The sequence below is a fragment of the Patagioenas fasciata genome, chromosome 2, assembly GCF_037038585.1.
Source record: "Patagioenas fasciata isolate bPatFas1 chromosome 2, bPatFas1.hap1, whole genome shotgun sequence".
NCBI classification, from domain to species: Eukaryota; Metazoa; Chordata; class Aves; order Columbiformes; family Columbidae; genus Patagioenas; species Patagioenas fasciata.
Window position 1 is genome coordinate 1,237,656 of NC_092521.1, and position 23,185 is coordinate 1,260,840.

The 23,185-nt window shown below is 66.7% G+C and overlaps 2 protein-coding genes across 2 annotated transcripts in view; one reads left to right on the forward strand and one right to left on the reverse strand.

Moving 5' to 3' along the window:
- Nucleotides 1–1,841: 1,841 nt before the first annotated feature.
- Nucleotides 1,842–20,391, reverse strand: FBXL6 (F-box and leucine rich repeat protein 6). Its single transcript, XM_071803727.1, has 10 exons — nucleotides 20,315–20,391; nucleotides 18,834–19,199; nucleotides 17,212–17,373; nucleotides 15,880–15,943; nucleotides 14,830–14,883; nucleotides 13,546–13,653; nucleotides 12,471–12,584; nucleotides 7,913–8,144; nucleotides 3,447–3,678; nucleotides 1,842–3,365 (listed from the first exon to the last, which is right to left on the reverse strand). The coding sequence occupies exons 1-10, from the start codon at nucleotides 20,329–20,331 to the stop codon at nucleotides 2,987–2,989; spliced, it is 1,728 nt and encodes a 575-aa protein (XP_071659828.1). The 5' UTR covers nucleotides 20,332–20,391; the 3' UTR covers nucleotides 1,842–2,986.
- A 310-nt stretch (nucleotides 20,392–20,701) lies between these two features.
- ADCK5 (aarF domain containing kinase 5) overlaps nucleotides 20,702–23,185 on the forward strand; it is a 29,236-nt gene continuing 26,752 nt past the window's right edge. The window contains exons 1-3 of the mRNA XM_065830941.2: nucleotides 20,702–20,763; nucleotides 21,273–21,334; nucleotides 22,321–22,455. Of these exons, the coding sequence (XP_065687013.2) occupies nucleotides 20,746–20,763; nucleotides 21,273–21,334; nucleotides 22,321–22,455 (215 nt within the window). The 5' untranslated portion in view covers nucleotides 20,702–20,745. The remainder of the gene's footprint in view (nucleotides 20,764–21,272; nucleotides 21,335–22,320; nucleotides 22,456–23,185) is intronic.

Sequence of the window (23,185 nt, forward strand, 5' to 3'; positions counted from 1 at the left end):
TGCAGAGGTTGCCCATTGGGTGCCAGGTTTGCCCAATGAGTGCTGAGGTTGCCCGTTGTGTATTTAGGTTGCCCATTGGGCACTGGGGTTGCCCATTGGGTGCTCTCATTGCCCATTGGGTGCTTATGTTGCCCATTGGTTGCTGAGGTTGCCCATTGGGTGCTGAGGTTGCCCATTGGGTACCGGGGTTGCCTCATTAAGTGCTGAGGTTGCCTGTACAGTCACTGAGGTCGCCTATTGTGTTCTCAGCTTGCCCACTGGGTGCCGGTTTTACCCACTGGGTACTGACATTGCCCATTGGCTGCTGGGGTTGCCCATTGTGTGCTGAGGTTGCCCATTGGGTGCTGGGGTTGCCCCATTGGGTGCTGAGGTTTCCTATTGGGTGATGAGGTTGCCCATTGGGTGCTAGGGTTGCCCACTGAATGCTGGGGTTGCCCCATTGGGTCCTGAGGTCGCCTAATGAGTGCTGGGGTTGCCCATTGTGTTCTGAGTTTGCCCAATGGGTGCTGAGTTTGCCCAATGAGTGCTCAGGTTGCCCATTGGGTGCTGGGGTCGCCCATTGGGTGCTGAGTTTGCCCAATGAGTGCTCAGGTTGCCCCATTGGGTCCTGAGGTCGCCCAATGAGTGCTGGGGTTGCCCATTGTGTTCTGAGTTTGCCCACTGGGTGCTCAGGTTGCCCATTGGGTGCTGGGGTTGCCCATTGGGTGCTCAGGTTGTCCATGGGGTGCAGGGGCGGCACTAATTAGCACGTTAACGAGGTCGGGAGCAGCAGCTGGGCCCCCCCTCATTAGAGTTCATCAATATGCAAATGGCGGCGGTCGCTGCTGGTTGGTGACAAATGGCCCCGGGGGACGCGACCCCCACGCCCCTGTGACACCGTGCGGGGGACACAGCTGGGGGGGGAAATCAGACCCACTGCCCCTGCCCCTCCACGGGGAGCACTGGGAGCACTGGGGTGGGCACTGGGAGCACTGGGGTGGCCACTGGGAGCACTGAGAGCACTGGGAGCACTGGGGTGGGCACTGGGAGCACTGGGGTGGGCACTGGGAGCACTGGGAGCACTGGGGTGGATGATGGGAGCACTGGGGTGGGCACTGGGAGCACTGGGTGGGCACTGGGAGCACTGGGGTGGGTGATGGGATCACTGGGAGCACTGGAGTGGGCACTGGGAGCACTGAGAGCACTGGGAGCACTGGGGTGGGCGATGGGAGCACTGGGTGGGCACTGGGAGCAATGGGGTGGACACTGGGAGCACTAGGATGGATGATGGGAGCACTGGGAGCACTGGGGTGGACACTGGGAGCACTGGGAGCACTGGGGTGAGCATTGGGAGCACTGGGAGCACTGGGGTGGATGATGGGGGCACTGAAATGGGTGTTGGGAGCACTGTGTGGGTACTGGGAGCACTGAGAGCATTGGGAGCACTGGGGTGGATGATGGGAGCACTGGGATGAGCACTGGGAGCACTGGGAGCACTGCGGTGGGCACTGGGAGCACTGGGTGGGCACTGGGAGCACTGGGGTGGATGATGGGATCACTGGGAGCACTGGGGTGGGCACTGGGAGCACTGGGGTGGATGATGGGATCACTGGGAGCACTGGGGTGGATGATGGGAGCACTGGGAGCACTGGGATGGGCACTGGGAGCACTGGGGAGCACTGGGGAGCAGCACAGGATTTGGGGGGCACCACCATCAGGGAGATGAGACATTGGGGGGCACCAACATTGAGGAGCAGCAATGTTGGGGTGCCCGGATGCTGGGGAGCACCAGTGATGCTGGGGACGTCCCCCCCATGGGGGAGCACCACGGTTGCGGGGTGCGGTTTTGGGGAGCAGCAGCATTGGGGGGCAGAGCCTTTTATTGCCCAGCCCCAGGGAGAGACCCCCCCCAAATGAGGGGTACAAAAGTGGGGGGTACAAAAGTGGGGTTGTACAAAAGTGGGGGTGTTGTACAAAAGTGGGGGTACAAAAGTTGGGGGTACAAAATGGGGGGGGATGCAGCTGGATAGAGCTCAGGGTGCTGCCAACTGGGGGGTCCCAGCCCCCCAACGTCTTGGCTTGGTTTAGAGTCCCCCAGGACTCCTTGTTGGGGGGCTCCTCATTGAGTAGCTCATTAGGGGCTCTTCATTGGGGGCTCCTCATTGGGGGGCTCCTCGTTGAGTGGCTCCTTGTTGGGGGCACCTTGTTGAGTTGCTCATTGGCTGAGTCCTCATGGGGGGGGTCATCGATAGTCATCTCCTCCTTGAGTTGCTCCTTGGGGGGCTCCTCCTTGAGGGGCGTTGGTCATCAGGGGGCTCCTCATTGAGTGGCTCCTCATTGGGGGGCTCATCATTGGGGGGTTGATCATCGGGGGGCTCCTTGTTGAGTTGCTCCTCGTTGAGTTGCTCAATGGGGGGCTCCTCAATGTGGGGCTCCTCATTGAGTTGGTCACTGGGGGAGTTCCTGGTTGAGCTGCTCCCAGTTGGGTTTGGTTGCTCCTGGTTGAGTGGCTCCTCATTGGTGGGGTTCATCATTGGGGGGCTCCTCATTGGGTTGCTCGTTGAGTTGCTCCTGGTTGGGTTGATCACTGGGGGGTTCCCAGTTGAGTTGCACCTGGTTGGGTTGCTCCTCATTGAATGGCTCCTCATTGAGTTGCTCCTGGTTGGGTTGATCACCTGGGGGTTCCCAGGTGAGTTGCACCTGGTTGGGTTGCTCCTCATTGCATGGCTCCTGGTTGGGTTGCTCATTGAGTTGCTCCTGGTTGAGCTGATCACTGGGGGGTTCCTGGTTGGGTTGATCACTGAGTGGTTCCTGGTTGAGTTGATCACTGAGTGGTTCCTGGTTGAGTGGCTCCTGGTTGAGTTGATCACTGAGTGGTTCCTGTTTGGGTTGCTCCTGGTTGGGTTGATCACTGGGGGGTTCCCAGTTGAGTTGCACCTGGTTGGGTTTCTCCTCATTGCATGGCTCCTGGTTGAGTTGCTCATTGAGTTGCTCCTGGTTGAGTTGATCATTGAGGGGGTTCCTGGTTGGGTTGCTCCTGGTTGAGCTGATCACTGGGGGGGTCCTGGTTGGGTTGCTCATTGAGTTGCTCCTGGTTGAGTTGATCACTGTGGGGTTCCTGGTTGAGTTGATCACTGGGGGGTTCCTGGTTGGGTTGATCACTGGGGGGTTCCTGGTTGGGTTGATCACTGGGGGGTTCCTGGTTGGGTTGCTCCTCCCCGCTGGTCCCCTGGCCGGGGTTGCCGGTGCCCGGCTGTTGGCCCAGCAGGCGCAGGCAGCTCTGCACCTCCTGGCAGCCCCGGTGTGGCCTCTTGGTGCCGCGGGGCAGGTGGCGGCAGGAGGACAGGTTGAGGTAGGCCAGGCCCGGGCAGGTGGCCAGGAGACCGCTATGGGCGGGGGGGACACACATCAGCCATCGGGGACCACGACGTGTCCCCCGTCCCCCCGCAACCCCACCCGGCTCCTACCTGAGCGCGCCGGCGGTGACCCTGGTGCCCGCCAGGTTGAGGGAGCGCAGGGGGGCGCCGGGCGGGAAGGCGGCCATGGCCCCCGCCAGGTCCTGCTCCGTGAAGCTGCGCCCGGACAGGTCCAGTTCCCGCAGGCTCCGGCGCCAGTGCCAGGTGAGCGCGGCGCTGCTGCTGGTGACGCGGGGCAGCTGCTCCGTCCCGCACGGCAGCCCCAGGTACAGCTGCTCCAGCGCTGCGGGGACACCGCGGGTGGTCACCAGCGTGGACAATGGCGTGGCCAGGACACCATGGTGTGGCCAACGTGCCATGGAATGGTTATGACATGGCATGGCCAACATGGCTTGGAATGGTTGACATGGCATGGCCAATACGGCATGGAATGGTTATGACATGGCATGGACAACATGGCATGGAATGCTTATGACATAGCATGACCAATGTGGTGTGGACAACATGGCATGGAATGGTTGACATGGCATGGCCAACATGGCTTGGAATGGTTATGACATGGCGTGGCCAATGTGGCATGGAATGGCTATGACATGGTGTGGCCAACGTGGCATGGAATGGTTGACATGGCATGGCCAATATGGCATGGAATGGTTATGACATGGCATGGACAACGTGGCTTGGAATGGTTGACATGGCATGGCCAATATGGCATGGAATGGTTATGACATGGCATGGACAACGTGGCATGGAATGGTTGACATGGCATGGCCAACATGGCATGGAATGGTTGTGACATGGCGTGGCCAACATGGCATGGAATGGTTGACATGGCATGGCCAACATGGCTTGGAATGGTTATGAAACGGCGTGACCAACTTGGCATGGAATGGTTGACATGGCATGGCCAACATGGCATGGAATGGTTATGACATAGCATGACCAATGTGGCGTGGACAACATGGCATGGAATGGTTGACATGGCATGGCCAACATGGCTTGGAATGGTTATGACATGGTGTGGCCAACGTGGCATGGAATGGTTATGACATGGCATGGCCAACATGGCTTGGAATGGTTATGACATGGCGTGGCCAACGTGGCATGGAATGGTTATGACATGGCATGGCCAACGTGGCATGGAATGGCTATGACGTGGCATGGCCAACTTGGCATGGCCAACGTGGCATGGAATGACTCTGACATGGCATGGCCAACATGGTTTGGAATGGTTATGACATGGCGTGGCCAACTTGGCATGGAATGGTTGACATGGCATGGCCAACATGGCATGGAATGGTTGTGACACAGCATGGCCAATGTGGCATGGCCAACATGGCATGGAAAGGTTGACATGGCATGGCCAACATGGCATGGAATGGTTATGACACAGCATGGCCAATGTGGCATGGCCAACATGGCATGGAATGGTTGACATGGCATGGACAACATGGCATGGAATGGTTGTGACACAGCATGGCCAATGTGGCATGGCCAACATGGCATGGAATGGTTGACATGGCATGGACAACATGGCATGGAATGGTTATGACATGGCGTGGACAACATGGCATGGAATGGTTGACATGGCGTGGCCAACATGGCATGGAATGGTTATGACATGGCATGGACAACGTGGCATGGCCAGAAGGCCATGGCATGGCCAACATGGCTTGGAATGGTTATGACATGGCGTGGCCAACTTGGCATGGCCAACATGGCATGGAATGGTTATGACATGGCATGGACAACGTGGCATGGCCAGAAGGCCATGGCATGGCAAACATGGCTTGGAATGGTTATGACATGGCATGGCCAATGTGGCATGGAATGGTCATGCCATGACGTGGTCAACATGGCATGGAATGGCACGGTATGACAGGATGTGGCATGGGATGGCCAACGCGGCATGGAACAGCACAGTATGGCATGGTAGACATGGCCAGCGCTGCATGGTATGACATGGCATGGCCAACATGGGATGGCCAGAACACCATGGGATGGCCAACATGGCATGGAATGGTGATGCCATGGTGTGGCAAACATGGCATGGAACGGCACGGCATGACTTGACATGGCCCACGCTGCATGTCATGGCATGGGATGGCCAACATGGCATGGCCAGAACACCATGGCATGGCCAATATGGCATAGAACGGCATGGTATGACACAGTAGACATGGCCAACGCTGCAGGGCACACCATGGTATGACAGGGCGTGGCCAACAAGGCATGACCAGAACACCATGGCATGGCGTGGTGTGGCACAGTATGACATGACATGACATGACATGACATGACATGACATGACATGACATGACATGACATGGCACAGCATGGCCACCTTGGTGTGACTCAATAGGGCACCTTATCACCACGATAACACACCATGGCATGGCCAACATGGCACGGCCAACATGCCACCACAGTGTCACCCAATGTGGCATTGTCCTGCTATCATGGGAGACCGTGGCAGGGCCACCATGGTATGGTCACCATGGCCCATCATTGCCACGGTGGTGTGACCCAACATGGCACCGTATCACCCGTATGGCCACCACAGCATGGCCATCATGGCACGACCACCATGGTGTGACCCAGTGTAGCACCATATTGCCACCATGGCCACCATGACACGGCCCTTCATTGCCACCATGGTGTCACCCAATGTGGCACCATGTCAGCACCATGACCACCATCCCATGGCCACCATCCCATGGCCACCATGGCCCATCATTGTCACCATGGTGTCACCCAATGGGGCACCATGTCAGCACCATGACCACCATCCCATGGCCACCATCCCATGGCCACCATGGCCCATCATTGTCACCACGGTGTCACCCAATGTGGCACCATGTCACCACCATGGCCACCATCACATGGCCACCATCCCATGGCCACCATGGCCCATCATTGTCACCATGGTGTCACCCAATGTGGCACCATGTCACCACCATGGCCACCATCCCATGGCCACCATGGCCCATTATTGCCACCATGGTGTGACCCAATGTGACACCATGTCACCATCATGGCCACCATCCCATGGCCACCATGGCCCATCATTGCCACCACGATGTAACCCAACGTGGCACCACATTGTCACCATGTCCACCATCCCAAGGCCACCATGGCTCACCATTTCCACCGTGGTGTGACCCAGTGGGGCACCATGTCACCCTCATGGCCACCATGACCCATCACTGCCACCATGGTGTGACTCCCCCCATCCTCCCATGGCCCCTCACCATGGTGTGTCCCTCCATGTCCCCATGTTCCCTGTCCCCTCACCATGGTGTGCCCCCCGTGTCCCCCATGTCCCATGTCCCTTACCATGGTGTCCCCCCATGTTCCCCCATGTCCCGTCTCCCTCACCATGGTGTTCCCCCATGCCCTGTGTCCCCTCACCATGGTGTCCCGCCATGTCCCCTGTCCCCTCACCATGGTGTGCCCCCCATGTCCCACGTGTCCCTCACCATGCTGTCCCCCCATGTCCCATCTCCCTCACCATGGTGTCCCCACATGTCCCGTGCCCCCTCACCATGGTGTCTCCCCATGTCCCGTGTCCCCTCACCATGGTGTGCACCCATGTCCCCGTGTCCCTCACCATGCTGTCCCCCCATGTCCCATCTCCCTCACCATGGTGTCCCCACATGTCCCGTGCCCCCTCACCATGGTGTCTCCCCATGTCCCGTGTCCCCTCACCATGGTGTGCACCCATGTCCCACGTGTCCCTCACCATGCTGTCCCCCCATGTCCCATCTCCCTCACCATGGTGTCCCCACATGTCCCGTGCCCCCTCACCATGGTGTCTCCCCATGTCCCATGTCCCCTCACCATGGTGTGCCCCCATGTCCCCGTGTCCCTCACCATGGTGTGCTCCCTGTGTCCCCCATGTCCCATGTCCCTCACCATGGTGTCCCCCCCCATGTCCCCCATGTCCCCATGACCCTCACCATGGTGTACCTCCCCATGTCCACTGTCCCCTCACCATGGTGTCCCCCTCCATGTCCCACCATGTCCCGTGTCCCTCACCATGGTGTGCCCCCCATGTCCACTGTCCCCTCACCATGGTGTGCCCCCCATGTCCCCCATGTCCCGTGTCCCTCACCATGGTGTCCCCCCATGTCCCCATGTCTCTCACCATGGTGTCCCCCCATGTCCCCATGTCCCTCACCATGGTGTCCCCCCATGTCCCGTGTCCCTCACCACGGTGTCCCCCCATGTCCCCCATGTCCCGTGTCCCTCACCACGGTGTCCCCCCCCATGTCCCCTATGTCCCGTGTCCCTCACCACGGTGTCCCCCCATGTCCCCCATGTCCCGTGTCCCTCACCATGGTGTCCCCCCATGTCCCGTGTCCCTCACCACGGTGTCCCCCCATGTCCCCCATGTCCCGTGTCCCTCACCACGGTGTCCCCCCATGTCCCCCATGTCCCGTGTCCCTCACCACGGTGTCCCCCCGTGTCCCCCATGTCCCGTGTCCCTCACCACGGTGCCCCCCGTGTCCCCTCACCGTGGCAGGGCAGCTCCAGCAGCAGGCGGGGGGTGACTCGCGCGCACCCCCGCAGGTCCAGCAGCGCCAGGCGCCCCGAGCGCCGCAGCAGCCGCCGCAGCAGCGCGTCCCCCCCGCCCGGGTCCGCGGCCCCCGCCAGGCTCAGCTCCCGCAGCCACACGAACCCGGGGGGGGCGCTGCCGGGGGGCGGGGGGGCCCGGGGCGCCCAGCGCAGGTTCAGCAGCCGCAGCACCTGGGGGGACACGGGGGGACGGGGGGGTCAGGGGGGACAGGGGGTTTGGAGGTCGGGGGCGAGGGGGGAACATGGGGGGACGTGGGGATCAGAGGGGACGGGGGGACGGGAGGGTCAGGGGGGACATTGGGGTTAGGGGGTCAGGGGGGACAGGGGGGAACATGGGGGGATGTGGGGGTCAGGGGGAACATGTGGGGATGTGGGGGTCGGGGGGGGGGAGGGGGGAACATGGGGGGACATGGGGGTCAGAGGGGACGGGGGGACAGGGGGGTCAGGGGGAACATGGGGGTTAGGGGGTCAGGGGGGACAGGGGGGAACATGGGGGGATGTGGGGGTCAGGGGGGACATGTGGGGACGTGGGGGTCGGGGGGGGAGGGGGGAACATGGGGGGACGTGGGGGTCAGAGGGGACAGGGGGGACAGGGGGGTCAGGGGGAACATGGGGGGCAGGGGGGAACATGGGGGGATGCGGGGGTCAGGGGGGACAGGGGGGACGGGGGGGACATGTGGGGACGTGGGGGTCAGGGGGGAACATGGGGGGACGTGGGGGTCAGAGGGGACAGGGTGGGACATGTGGGGGCGTGCAGGTCAGAGGGGACGGGGGGACGGGGGGGACACGGGGGTCAGGGGGAACAGGGGGGATGGGGGGGGCAGGGGGGGATGTGGGGGTCAGAGGGGACGGGGGGACAGGTGGGGACAGAGGGGGATGTGGGGGTCAGGGGGGACATGGGGGTTAGGGGTTAGGGGGGTCGGGGGGGACATGGGGGGATGTGGGTGTCAGGGAGGATGGGGGGACACAGGGGGATATGGGGTGACATGGGGGTCAGAGGGGACAGGGAGGACAGGGGGGGACATGGGGGGACATGGGGGACATGGTGGGATGTGGGGGTCAGGGGGGACATGGGGCAACATTGGGGGACGTGGGTGTCAGGGAGGATGGGGGGACACAGGGGGACATGGGGTGACGTGGGGGTCAGAGGGGACAGGGGGGACAGGGGGAGACATGGGAGGACATGGGGGACATGGTGGGATGTGGGGGTCAGGGGGGACATGGGGGGACATTGGGGGACGTGGGTGTCAGGGAGGATGGGGGGACACAGGGGGACATGGGGTGACGGGGTCAGAGGGGACAGGGGGGACAGGGGGAGACATGGGGGGAGATGGGGGACATGGTGGGATGTGGGGGTCAGGGGAGACAGGGGGGGACATTGGGGGACGTGGGGGTCAGGGGGGACAGGGGGGGACAGAGGGGGACATGGGGGTCAGAGAGGACATGGGGGACGGGGGGGCATGGAGGGACATAGGGGGACATGGGGGTCAGGGGGGACAGGGGGGACGAGGGGGTCAGGGGGGACATGGGGGTTAGGGGGTCAGGGCAGACAGAGAGGGACATGGGGTGACGTGGGGGTCAGGGGGGACATGGGGGACAGGTGGGACACGGGCGGACGTGGGGGGACGTGGGGGTCAGGGGGCACAGGGGGGACAGGGGGGGACATGGTGGGACGTGGGGGGTCAGAAGGGACAGGGGGGACAGGAGGGGACATGGGGGAACGTGGAGGTCAGGGGGGACGGGGGGGACATGGGAGGACATGGGGGACATGGGGGGACGTGGGGGTACAGGGGTACAGGGGTTCAGGGGTGCAGGGGTTCAGGGTACAGGGGTGCAGGCATTCGGGGTGCAGGGGTGCAGGGGTGCAGGGGTTTGGGGCGCAGGGGGTGCAGGCAGGGGTGCAGCGATGCAGCAGTACCTGCAGGCTTGGGTAGGGGTGCAGGGGTGCAGAGGCTCAGGGGTGCAGGCAGGGGGTGCAGGGGTGCAGGGGTGCAGGGGTGCAGGGGTTTGGGGCGCAGGGGGTGCAGGCAGGGGTGCGGCGATGCAGCAGTACCTGCAGGCTCGGGTAGGGGTGCAGGGGTGCAGAGGCTCAGGGGTGCAGGCAGGGGGTGCAGGGGTGCAGGGGTGCAGGCAGGGGGGGCAAGGGGGTGCAGGGGCGCAGCGGTACCTGCAGGCTCGGGCAGGGGTGCAGGGCTACAAGGGTGCAGGGGTTTGGGGTGCAGGGGTTCAGGGGTGCAGGGGTACAGGGGTTTGGGTGCAGGGGTTTGGGGTGCAGGGGTACAGGGGTGAAGGGGTTCAGGGGTGCAGGGGTACAGGGGTTTGGGTGCAGGGGTTTGGGTGCAGGGGTTTGGGGTGCAGGGGTACAGGGGGGAAGGGGTTCAGGGGTGCAGGGGTACAGGGATTTGGGGTGCAGGGGTTTGGGGTACAGGGGTTCGGGCTGCAGGGATGCAGGGGTTCAGGGGTGCAGCGGTTCAGGGTTACATGGGTACAGGGGTTTGGGGTGCAGGGGCACCCCGGTACCTGCAGGCTCAAGCACGCCCCCTGCAGGCTCTGCACGGGCAGCGGCAGGGGGTGCAGGGGTTTGGGGTACAGGGGTTCAAGGGTGCAGGGGTACAGGGGTTCAGGGGTTCGGGGGTGCAGGGGCTCATGGGTGCAGGGGTACAGGGGTTTGGGGTGCAGGGGTTCAGAGGTGCAGGGGCTCAGGGGTGCAGGGGTACAGGGGTTCGGGGTGCAGGGGTTCAGAGGTGCAGGGGTTCAGGTGTTCAGGGGCGCAGGGGTACAGGTGTTTAGGGGTGCAAGGGTTTGGGTTACAGGGGTGCAGGGGGGGGTGCAGCAGTACCTGCAGGCTCGGGCACGCCCCCTGCAGGCTCTGCATGGGCTGCGGCAGGGGGTGCTGGGGTTTGGGGTGCAGGGGTTTGGGGTGCAGGGGTTGAGGGTTACACGGGTACAGGGGTACAGGGGTTTGGGGTGCAGGGGTTTGGGGTGCAGGGGTTGAGGGTTACACGGGTACAGGGGTACAGGGGTGCAGGGGTTTGGGGTGCAGGGGCACCCCGGTACCTGCAGGCTCCGGCACGCCCCCTGCAGGCTCTGCACGGGCAGCGGCAGGGGGTGCAGGGGTTTGGGGTTTGGGGTGCAGGGGTTTGGGGTGCAGGGGTTTGGGGTTTGGGGTTTGGGGTGCAGGGGTTTGGGGTGCAGGGGTGCAGGGGTGAAGGGGTTCAGGGGTGCAGCGGTACAGGGATTTGGGGTGCAGGGGTTTGGGGTACAGGGGTTCAGAGGTGCAGGGGTTCAGGTGTTCAGGGGCGCAGGGGTACAGGTGTTCAGGGGTGCAGGGGTTTGGGTTACAGGGGTGCAGGGGGGGGTGCAGCGGTACCTGCAGGCTCGGGCACGCCCCCTGCAGGCTCTGCATGGGCTGCGGCAGGGGGTGCTGGGGTTTGGGGTGCAGGGGTTTGGGGTGCAGGGGTGCAGGGGTTGAGGGTTACACGGGTACAGGGGTACAGGGGTGCTGGGGTTTGGGGTGCAGGGGTTTGGGGTGCAGGGCTTTGGGGTGCAGGGGTGCAGGGGTTTGGGGTGCAGGGCTTTGGGGTGCAGGGGCACCCCGGTACCTGCAGGCTCGGGCACGCCCCCTGCAGGCTCTGCACGGGCAGCGGCAGGGGGTGCAGGGGTTTGGGGTGCAGGGGTACAGGGGTGCAGGGGTACAGGGGTTCAGGTGTGCAGGGGTTCGGGGGTGCAGGGGCTCAGGAGTGCAGGGGTTTGGGGTGCAGGGGTGCAAGGGTTTGGGGTGCAGGGGTGCAAGGGTTTGGGGTGCAGGGGTTTGGGGTGCAGGGGTTGAGGGTTACACGGGTACAGGGGTACAGGGGTACAGGGGTTTGGGGTGCAGGGGTTTGGGGTTTGGGGTGCAGAGGTTTGGGGTGCAGGGGCACCCCGGTACCTGCAGGCTCGGGCACGCCCCCTGCAGGCTCTGCACGGGCAGCGGCAGGGGGTGCAGGGGTTTGGGGTGCAGGGGTACAGGGGTGCAGGGGTACAGGGGTTCAGGTGTGCAGGGGTTCGGGGGTGCAGGGGCTCAGGAGTGCAGGGGTTTGGGGTGCAGGGGTGCAAGGGTTTGGGGTGCAGGGGTGCAAGGGTTTGGGGTGCAGGGGTTTGGGGTGCAGGGGTTGAGGGTTACACGGGTACAGGGGTACAGGGGTACAGGGGTTTGGGGTGCAGGGGTTTGGGGTTTGGGGTGCAGAGGTTTGGGGTGCAGGGGCACCCCGGTACCTGCAGGCTCGGGCACGCCCCCTGCAGGCTCTGCACGGGCAGCGGCAGGGGGTGCAGGGGTTTGGGGTGCAGGGGTACAGGGGTGCAGGGGTTTGAGGTGCAGGGGTACAGGGGTTCAGGTGTGCAGGGGTTCGGGGGTGCAGGGGCTCAGGAGTGCAGGGGTTTGGGGTGCAGGGGTTGAGGGTTACACGGGTACAGGGGTACAGGGGTGCAGGGGTTTGGGGTGCAGGGGCACCCCGGTACCTGCAGGCTCGGGCACGCCCCCTGCAGGCTCTCCACGGGCAGCGGCAGGGGGGGGCCGCTGCCCCCCAGCCCCGCGTCCAGCTCCAGCAGCCGCAGCTCCGGGCAGCGCCCGCCCTGGGGGACACGAGGCTGGGACCCCCACGTGGGTGCCCTTTGGGGGGTCCCCATTCACCCACGGGTGGCCCTTTTTGGGGTTCCCCCGTCACCCCCACCCACGGGTGCCTGTTTTTGGGGGGGGGGGGAGGGGGGTGCCTGTTTTCGGGATCCCCGCTCACCCCCACTCATTGGTGCCGGTTTGGGGTCCCCGCTCAACCCCACCCATGGGTGCTGGTTTGGGGGTTCCCATTTCGGGGTGCCCGTTTTTGGGGTCCCCACTCACCCCACCCACGGGTGCCCGTTTTCGGGGTCCCCACTCACCCCACCCATTTTTGGGGTCCCCACTCACCCCCCCATGGGTGCCCATTTTCGGGGTGCCCGTTTTTGGGGTCCCCACTCACCCCCCCCATGGGTGCCCGTTTTCGGGGTCCCCACTCACCCCCCCATGGGTGCCCATTTTCGGGGTGCCCGTTTTTGGGGTCCCCACTCACCCCACCCACGGGTGCCCGTTTTCGGGGTCCCCACTCACCCCACCCATTTTTGGGGTCCCCACTCACCCCCCCATGGGTGCCCGTTTTCGGGGTCCCCACTCACCCCACCCATTTTTGGGGTCCCCACTCACCCCCCCATGGGTGCCCGTTTTTGGGGTCCCCACTCACCCCCCCATGGGTGCCCGTTTTCGGGGTGCCCGTTCTCGGGGTCCCCACTCACCCCCCCATGGGTGCCCGTTTTCGGGGTGCCCGTTTTTGGGGTCCCCACTCACCCCCCCATGGGTGCCCGTTTTCGGGGTGCCCGTTCTCGGGGTCCCCACTCACCCCCCCCATGGGTGCCCGTTTTCGGGGTCCCCACTCACCCCCCCATGGGTGCCCGTTTTCGGGGTGCCCGTTTTCGGGGTCCCCACTCACCCCCCCATGGGTGCCCGTTCTCGGGGTCCCCACTCACCCCCCCATGGGTGCCCGTTCTCGGGGTCCCCACTCACCGCCAGCGCCCCCAGCACGGGCCCCAGGCGGGGGCCGCAGCTCAGCACCAGCTGCCGCAGGGGGGGCCCGGACACGGCCAGGAACGCCCCCAGGGACCCCGGCTCCACCTGGGCACAGACCCCCCTTGGGACCTGAACCCCCCATGTCCCCCTGTGTCCCCCCCATGTCCCTGTGTCCCCCCTCTCCCCGTGTACCCCGTGTCCCCCCCATGTCCTCTCCTGTTCCAGTGTCCCCCCTGTCCCCCCCATGTCCCTGTGTCCCCCCTCTCCCCGTGTACCCCATGTCCCCCCTGTGTCCCCATGTCCCCCCCATGTCCCCATTTCCCATCATGTCCCCCCTGTCCCCATATCCCCCTGTGTCCCCCTCATGTCCTGGTGTCCCCCCAGGTGTCCATGTCCCCCTATGTCCCCGTGTTCCCCGTGTCCCCCCATGTCCCCATTTCCCATCATGTCCCCCCTGTCCCCGTGTCCCCCCTGTCCCCGTGTCCCCCTCATGTCCCCGGGTCCCCCCATGTACCCCCCAGGGTCCTTGTCCCCCCCTGTTGCTGTGTCTCCCCGCCATGTCCCTGTGTGCCCCCCTGTTCCCGTGTCCCCCCATGTCCCTGTGTCCCCCCCTGTTCCCGTGTCCCCCCATGTCCCCGTGTCCCCCTATGTCCCCCCGTGTCCCCCCATGTCCCTGTGTCCCCCCATGTCCCCGTGTCCCCCCCTGTTCCCGTGTCCCCCCCATGTCCCTGTGTCCCCCCATGTCCCCGTGTCCCCCTATGTCCCCCCGTGTCCCCCCATGTCCCTGTGTCCCCCCATGTCCCCGTGTCCCCCCCTGTTCCCGTGTCCCCCCCATGTCCCTGTGTCCCCCCATGTCCCCGTGTCCCCCTATGTCCCCCCGTGTCCCCCCATATCCCCGTGTCCCATCATGTCCCCCCTGTCCCCCTCATGTCCCCGTGTCCCCCATGTCCCTGTGTCCCCCCCATGTCCCCATGTCCCATCATGTCCCCCTTGTCCCCCCCATGTCCCCCCTGTCCCCCTCATGTCCCCATGTCCCATCACGTCCCCCCTGTTCCCCCCATGTCCCCCCTGTCCCCCTCATGTCCCCATGTCCCCTCATGTCCCCCCTGTCCCCCCCATGTCCCCCCTGTCCCCCTCATGTCCCCATGTCCCCCACGTCCCCCCTGTCCCCCCTGTCCCCCTCATGTCCCCATGTCCCCTCATGTCCCCCCTGTCCCCCCCATGTCCCCTGTCCCCCCCATGTCCCCGTGTCCCCCATGTCCCCGTGTCCCCGTGTCCCACCTGGCAGTGCCGCAGCTCCAGGCAGCGCAGGTTGGGGCAGCGCTCGCTCAGCATCTGGGGGGGGAACACGGGGGTCTGGGGGGGCCCAGGGGGTCCCGGCCTCTGGGGGGGGTGTTGGGGTCCCCAGGGTGCAGGGGACGGGGGAGGGGGCCTGGGGTGGGGGGTCTGGGGGCATCCCTGGGGTGGGGGGCACAGGGGGGGCTGGGGAGTTTGGGGGGGGTCTCTGGAGATGTGGGGGGGTCCCTGAGGTGGGGGGGTCTGGGGGCGTCCCTGGGGATGCGGGGGGTCCTGGGTGGGGGGGTCCCTTGGGTGGGGGGCACAGGGGGGGCTGGGGGGGACACGGGAGTTTGGGGGGGTCTCTGGGGAGGTCCCTTGGGTGGGGGGGTCTGGGGGTCCCTGGGGATGTGGGGAGTCCTGGGGTGGGGGGGGTCCCTGGGATGGGGGGGAACAAGGAGGGCTGGGGGGACATGGGAGTTTGGGGGGTCTCTGAAGATGTGGGGGGTCCCTTGGGGGTGGGGGGCACAGGGGGAGCTGGGGGGACACGGGAGATTGGGGGGGTCTCTGGGGATGTGGGAGTCCCTGGGGTGGGGGGTCTGGGGGCGTCCCTGAGGATGCGGGGGGTCCTGGGGTGGGGGGGTTCCCTTGGGTGGGGGGCACAGGGGGAGCTGGGGGGACATGGGGGTTTGGAGGCTTCTCTGGGGATGTGGGGGTCCCTGGTGTGGGGGGGTCCCTTGGGTGGGTGGGACACGGGGGTTTGGGGGGGTCTCTGGGGACGTGGGGGGTCCCTGGGGATGTGGGGGTTCCCTTGGTGGGGGGGGCACAGGGGGAGCTGGGGGGACACGGGAGTTTGGGGGGGTCCCTGGGGATGTGGGGGGGTCCCTGGTGTGGGGGGGGGGTCTCTTGGGGGTGGGAGTTGAGGGGTGGGATTCGGAGGGGTCGCCCCCCGAGGACGATCACCCCCTAGTTATGGGGCAGCCCCCCCCCGCCACTTATGGGGCAGCCCCCCCAATTATGGGGCAGCCCCCCCCAGTTATGGGGCAGCCCCCCCACCTGCAGCAGCGCCCCCACGTGGCTCTTCCAGCCGCTCAGCACAAACTCCTGAAGCTGCGAGAACCTGCGGGGGGGGGCGGATGTTTTGGGGGGTCCCGGATTGTGGGGGGGGTCCCCAGTGGGGGGTCCCGGTTTCTGGGGGGGGTCCCACTAATGGGGGGGTCGTGGTGTGTGTGGGGGGTTGGTGTTTGGGGGTCCCAGGCTATGGGGGGGGTGGATGGTGGGGGGGTCTATGGGGGTGTGGGGGTCCCAGTGTTTTGGGGGTTCCAGTGGGGGGGTCCCAGTGTTTAGGGGGGTTCCAGTGGGGATGGGGGGGTCCCGGGTTTGGGGGGTCCTGGGATGTCTGAGGGCCCCAGTGTGTGTGGGGGGGTCCCAGGCTATGGGGGGTTCCAGTGTGGGGGGTCCCAGTATGTGGGGGTCCCAGATTTTGGGGGGGTCCCGGTGTTTGGGGGGTCCCAGTGTGTGAGGGTCCCAGTTCTTTGGGGGGGTCCCGGTGGGTGGGGGTCCCAGTTTTTTGGGGGTTCCCAGTGTGTGGGGGTCCCAGGTTGGGGGGATGGGGTCCCGGTGTTTGGGGGTTCCCAGTTTTTGGGGGGGGTTCCGGTGTGGGGGGGTCCCAGGCTATGATGGTTCTGGATGGTGGGGGGCTCCCAGTTTTTGGGGGCGATCCCGGTGTTTTGGGGGGGGTCCCAGTTTTTTTTGGGGGGGGGGGGTCCCGGTGTGTGTGGGGGGTCCCAGGCTATGGGGGTTCCAGTGGGGGGGGTCCCGGTTCGTGGGGGGGTCCTGGTTCTTCGTGGTGGGGGGACTCATTTCGTGGGGGGGGTCCTGGTTCGTGGCGGCGGGGGGGGTCCCGGTTTGTGGGGGGGGTTCCTGTTCGTGGGGGCGGGGGTCCCGATTCTGGGGTTCCCGCTTTTCAGGGGGGTCTCAGTTCGTGGGGGGGATCCCAGTTCGTGGGGGCGGGGTCTCTGTTTGGGGGGGGTCCCGGTTCGTGGGGGGGGGTCCCGGTTTGGTGGGGGGGGGGGGGGTCCCTGTTTTGGGGGTGGGTCCCTGTTCGTGGAGGGGGTCCCGGTTTGTGGGGGGGGGGGTCCCTGTTTGGGAAGGGGGTCCCGGTTCGGGGGGGGGTCCCGGTTTGTGGGGGAGGGGGCCAGGTTTGTGGGGGGCGTCCCTGTTTAGGGGGGGGGTCCCGGTTCGTGGGAGGGGTCCCGGTTCGTTGGCGGGGGGGGGGGGGTCCTTGTTTGGGGAGGGGGTCCCAGTTCGGGGTGGGTCCCAGTTCACGGGGGGTCCCGGTTTGTGGGGGGGGTCCCGGTTCGTTTTGGGGGGGGGGGGGGTCCCCACCTGTTGTGGGGGAGGCAGCGCAGCGCGCGCAGCCGCCCCCCCTCGCCGCGGGTGGGTCCCGGTGGGGGGGGCCCGGGGGTGCCGTCCCCCCCCAGCTGCACGCGCAGCCACAACCGCGGGTCCGCGGCCACGCGGCGCCACAGGCGGCACACGCGGGACGCCCTGCGGGACACGGCGCGTGGGCTGGGCCCCCGCACCCCCCCGCTCCCCCCCACGGGGGACCGGGTTGGGGTCCCCACTCACCCACGGGTGCTCGTTTTGGGGTCCCCCCTCACCCCACCCACGGGTGCCCGTTTTGGGGTGCACCCTCACCCACGGGTGCCCGTTTTCGGGGTGCCCGTTTTTGGGGTTTCCACTCACTCACACCCACGGGTGCCCATTTTGAGGTTCCCACTCACCCCCCCACCCACGGGTGTCCATTTTGGGGCTCCCCCTTCACTCCCACCCACGGGTGCCCGTTTTGGGGGTCCCCCCTCATCCATGAGTGCCCGTTTTGGAGTCCCCTCCTCACCCCCACCCACGGGTGCCTGTTTTGGGGTTCCCGCCTCACCCCCACCCACGGGTGCCCATTTTGGGGTCCCCCCCTCACCCCCACCCACGAGTGTCCATAATGGGGGTCCCCACTCACCCACAGGTGCCCATTTTGGGGTTCCCCACTCACCCCCACCCACGGGTGCCCGTTTTGGGGTCCCCACTCACTCCCACACACAAGTACCCTTTTTGGGGTTCCCACTCACCCACGAGTGCCCGTTTTGGGGTCTCCCCTCACCCACGGGTGCCCATTTTGGGGTGCAAATATTTGCAGTCCCCCCTTCACCCCCACCCCCGAGTGACCCTTTTTGGGGTCCCCCCTCACCCCCACCCACGGGTGCCCGTTTTGGGGGTTCCCCCTCACCCACGGGTGCCCATTTTGGGGTGCAAATATTTGCAGTCCCCCCTTCACCCCCACCCACGAGTGACCCTTTTTGGGGTTCCCCCTCACCCCCACCCCTCACTCACACCCACGGGTGCCCGTTTTGGGGTCCCCCCCTCACCCCCACCCACGGGTGCCCGTTTTGGGGTTCCCCACTCACCCCCACTCACAGGTGCCCGTTTTGGGGTCCCCCCTCTCACCCCCACCCACGGGTGCCCGTTTTGGGGGTCCCTCCTCATCCACAGGTGCCCGTTTTGGGGTTCCCCCCTCACCCCCACCCACGGGTGCCCAATTTTGGGGTGCCCCCCTCACCCATGGGTGCCCATTTTGGGGTCCCCACTCACCCACAGGTGCCCGTTTTGGGGGTTCCCCCCTTACCCCCACGTGCCCGTTTTTGGGGTGCAAATATTTGCGGTCCCCCCCTCACTCCTACCCACAGGTGCCCGTTTTGGGGTGCCCTCCTCACCCACGGGTGCCCATTTTGGGGGTCACTCCTCACCCACCGGTGCCCATTTTGGGGGTCCCCCCTCACCCCCAACCCCGGGTGCCTATTTTAGGGGTCCCCCCTCACCCACACGTACCCTTTTTGGAGTCCCCCCTCACCCACGGGTGCCCATTTTTGAGGTGCCCCCCTTCACCCACGGGTGCCCATTTTGGGGTTCCCCCCTCACCCCCACGCCCGGGTGCCCATTTTTGGGGTCCCCCCCACCTTCCGAGGAGCGGCACGGCCCCCCCCGCCGCCCGCACCCCCCAGTGCAGGATGCGCAGGAGGATTTCGGGGGGCAGCAGGGTCCCCCAAGCGCCCCCTGGCGCCGCGGAGGCTCCGCCGTCAGCTTCACCCCCGGCACCTTCATCTTCATCTTCATCATCTTCATCCCCCCCCCGGCGCCGCCGCTTCCTGGGGGGGGGGCGTGGGGGGAAATCCCGCGGCCCCCCCGCCGTGGGCACGAGGAAAACGGCGTCGCCGTCCACGCTGCGCTGCAGCTGGAACGGGGGGGCGGGGGGGCGGCGGGGGCGGCGCCGGGCGGGGGGGACACGCGTGGACACGCGGGGGGCGGAGCCTGCGGGGAGGGGTCTGGGGGGGGGGTGGGGTTAGAGATGGGGGACACGGGTTGATTGACACACGGACTCGGCCGCTCGCGGATTGACCCACGGACTCACCCACCCACGGGTGGACCCACGGACTGACCCACGGATCCCCCCACCCACGGACTGACCCACGGACTGACCCACGGACCGCCCCACCCACAGATGGACCCACGGTCTGACCCACGGATGGACCCATGGACTGACCCATGGACCCATCCACCCACGGGTGGACCCATAGATGGACATACGGACTGACCCACGGACTCGCCCACCCATGGAAAGACCCATAGATTGACCCACGGATGGACCCATAGATGGAGCCACAGACAGACCCACGGATGGACCCATGGACTGACCCACGGACCGCCCCACCCACAGATGGACCCACGGTCTGACCCACGGATGGACCCACAGACAGACCCACGGATGGACCCATGGACAGACCCATAGACGGACCCACGGACTGACCCATGGACCCCTCCACCCACGGATGGACCCATAGATGGACCCACGGACTGACCCACGGATCCCTCCACCCACGGATGGACCCACGGACTGACCCATAGATGGACCCACGGACTGACCCACGGATCCCCCCACCCACGGATGGACCCACGGACTGACCCACGGATGGACCCACGGACTGACCCACGGATCCCCCCACCCACGGATGGACCCACGAACTGACCCATAGGTGGACACACGGACAGACCCACGGATGGATCCACGGATGGACCCACGGACATCCCACCCACGGGTGGACCCACGGACTGACCCATAGATGGACCCACGGATGGACCCACAGACTGACCCACAGACTCGCCCACCCACGGACAGACCCATAGACTGACCCACGGACTGAGCCACCCACGGCCAGCCCCACGGCCAGACGAACGGCCAGACCCACAGCCTGACCCACGGCGGACCCACGGCCAGACCCACGCACTCACCCACCCACGGCCAGCCCCACGGACTGACCCATAGACTGACCCACGGCCGGCCCCCCATCCTCCCCCCGGGCCGCCCCGCGGGTGTGTCCGTGGGTCCGGTCGCGGTCGCGACCCCACGCGTGGGGCGGGGGCTCCCCGGTCCCGCGCTCACCTGCCGCCCGCCGCCATCTTGGAGGGGCGGGGCGTGGGGCGGGGCCGGGCCAGCCCCGTCTTCTTCCCCCCCACGGGTGTCCCGTGTTTCCCCCCGTGTCCCCCCGGGGACCCCCCGGCCCCGCCTCCCGTTTCGCGCCACTTCCGAGGCCCCGCCCCCGGCCCCGCCCCCTCGGCCCATTCACGCGGGGGGTGCGCGCGGCCCAACCGGGTCGCGGAGGCGGGGGGGAGGAGCCCCCGCCCCGCCCACCCCCCTCCCCTCAACCAATCAGCGCCGCGCTCACTTCGGACGGGCGGGGAGCGACCCGCCCCTCCCGCTGCCCGTTGGCCAATGCGAGCGCAGCCCGCGCGCGGCCCGGCCAATGGGGTGGCGCGGGGGGCGGGGCCGTCCCGCTCCGGGCCGGGCGGTGGCGGCGGCCGGTGACCGCGGACATGGGGCTGCGGAGGACGGTGAGGGGGCGGGGCCCCGGGACCCCCCCCAACTCCCGGGACCCCCCCCGGGACCCCCCCAGCACCCACGGACACCCCCTCCAACCGGGACCCCCCCCCGGGTCACCTGTGTCCCCCCCCCCAAAACCGGGACACCCCCCAAACTCCCCCAGCCCCCCCACCCCGGGGTTCCCCGGGATTCCCCCCCGGGATCCCCTTGGGAATCCCCTTGGGAATCCCCCCCTCCCGGGACACCCCCCTGGACCCGCCCCCTCGGGTTCCCCACCCCCGGGATCCCCTTGGGGATTCCCCCCTCCCAACCCCCCCGGGGTTACCCCCCCCCCCCCCCACCCGGGGATTCCCTCCCCCACCCGTGGACACCCCCACAGGGAATCCCCCCCTCTCCGGGGACCCCCACGGGAAACCCCCGGGGATCCCGGCCCCGAGGCCTCGGCCTTGAGGCTTGGGGGGGGACACCCCCACCATGGGGGGGGGGTTGGGGTCCCACTGCCCCCCCTGCGCCCCCCCAGGTGCAGCTGTGCCGCCTGCCCCCCCCCGCGCTGCAGCGGCCCCCGAGCGCGCCCCCCCCGCGGTGAGATGTGGGGCTGGGGGTCCTGGGGGGTCTATGGGTCCTGGGGGGGTCTGTGGGTCCTGGGGGGGGGGTCTATGGGTCTCGAGGGGGCTGCGGGTCGGGGGGGTTGTGGGGGGTACTGTGGGTCACAGGGGTGTTCTGTGGGGTGGGGGGTTCTATGGGTCACGGGGGGGCTATGGGTCTCGGGGGGTTCTGTGGGTTGGGGAGGTTCTGTGGGTCTCTATGGGTCTCGGGGGTTCTATGGGTCGGGGTTATGGGTCAGGGGTCTCTGTGGGTCAGGGGTCTCTATGGGTCGGGGGTTATGGGTCAGGGGTCTCTGTGGGTCAGGGGTCTCTATGAGTCGGGGGTCTCTATGGGTCAGGGGTCTCTATGAGTCAGGGGTCTCTATGGGTCAGATGTCTCTGTGGGTCAGGGGGTTTCTACGGGTCAGGGGGTCTCTATGGGTCAGGGTCTCTATGGGTCGGGGTTATGGGTCAGGGTTCTCTATGAGTCAGGGTCTCTATGGGCCGGGGTTATGGGTTGGGGTCTCTGTGGGTCTGTGGTCTCTATGGGTCAGGATTATGGGTCAGGGTCTCTATGGGTCAGGGGGTCTCTATGGTTCGGGGTCTCTATGGGTCAGGGTTATGGGTCGGGGTCTCTATGGATCAGGGTCTCTATGGGTCGGGGTTATGGGTCAGGGTCTCTATGGGTCAGGGTTATGGGTCGGGGTCTCTGTGGGTCGGGGTCTCTATGGGTCGGGGTCTCTATGGATCAGGGTCTCTATGGGTCGGGGTTATGGGTCGGGGTCTCTATGGGTCAGGGTCTCTGTGGGTCAGGGCTATGTGCCGGGGTCTCTATGGGTCGGGGTCTCTGTGGGTCAGGGTCTCTATGGGTCAGGGCTATGTGCCGGGGTCTCTATGGGTCGGGGTCTCTGTGGGTCGGGGTCTCTATGGGTCTGTGTTCTCTATGTGCCGGGGTCCCTGGCCGCGCTGACCCGCTGTCCCCAGCCGGGCTGTGGCGCGGCCGCTGCTGCTGGCGCTGGGGCTGGGGGGGGCGCTGGGGGGGGGCTGGTACGCGCTGGCCGAGCCCCCCCAGCGCCGCAGGGCGCGCCTCCTGCTGGACGGCGTGGGACGCTTCGCCAGGTGGGGGCCGGACGCCTGGGTCCCCTGGGCTGACCCCCCCGAATGGGACCGTTCGGCGGGGGGGGCTGGGGAAGGGGGTCCCGGACGCCTGGGTCCCCTGGGCTGACCCCCCCGAATGGGACCGTTCGGCAGGGGGGGGCTGGGGAAGGGGGTCCCGGACGCCTGGGTCCCCTGGGCTGACCCCCCCGAATGGGACCGTTCGGCAGGGGGGGGCTGGGGAAGGGGGTCCCGGACGCCTGGGTCCCCTGGGCTGACCCCCCCGAATGGGACCGTTCGGCGGGGGGGGGCTGGGGAAGGGGGTCCCGGACGCCTGGGTCCCCTGGGCTGACCCCCCACCATGGGACGGTTTGGCAAGGGGGGGGGATGGGGGGGCTGGGGGGAGGCTTGGGGGAATGGGGGGGTCCCAGACGCCTGGGTCCCCTGGGCTGAACCCCCAAATGGGACAGTTTGGCGGGGGGGGGCTGGGGGGAGGCTTGGGGGGGTGGGGGGTCCCGGACGCCTGGGTCCCCTGGGCTGACCCCCCCGAATGGGACGGTTTGGCAAGGGGGGGGGGCGGGTGGGCTGGGGGGAGGCTTGGGGGGTGGGGGGGTCCCAGACACCTGGGTCCCCTTAGGGCTGGGACCCCACACAGGGCACTTCGACAATGGAGGGGGCTGGGGAAGGGGGTCCCGGACGCCTGGGTCCCCCTGGACTGACCCCCCCCCCCCATGGGACGGTTTGGCAAGGGGGG

Excerpts from the sequence above, each read along its gene's own strand:
- FBXL6 (XM_071803727.1), bottom strand. Across the intron at positions 14,884-15,879 it reads ACGTGGGGGCGCTGCTGCAG|ATGCTGAGCGAGCGCTGCCC; the intron begins GTGGGGGGGCTG and ends TTCCCCCCCCAG. Across the intron at positions 12,585-13,545 it reads CCGTGCTGGGGGCGCTGGCG|GGCGGGCGCTGCCCGGAGCT; the intron begins GTGAGTGGGGAC and ends CGTGTCCCCCAG.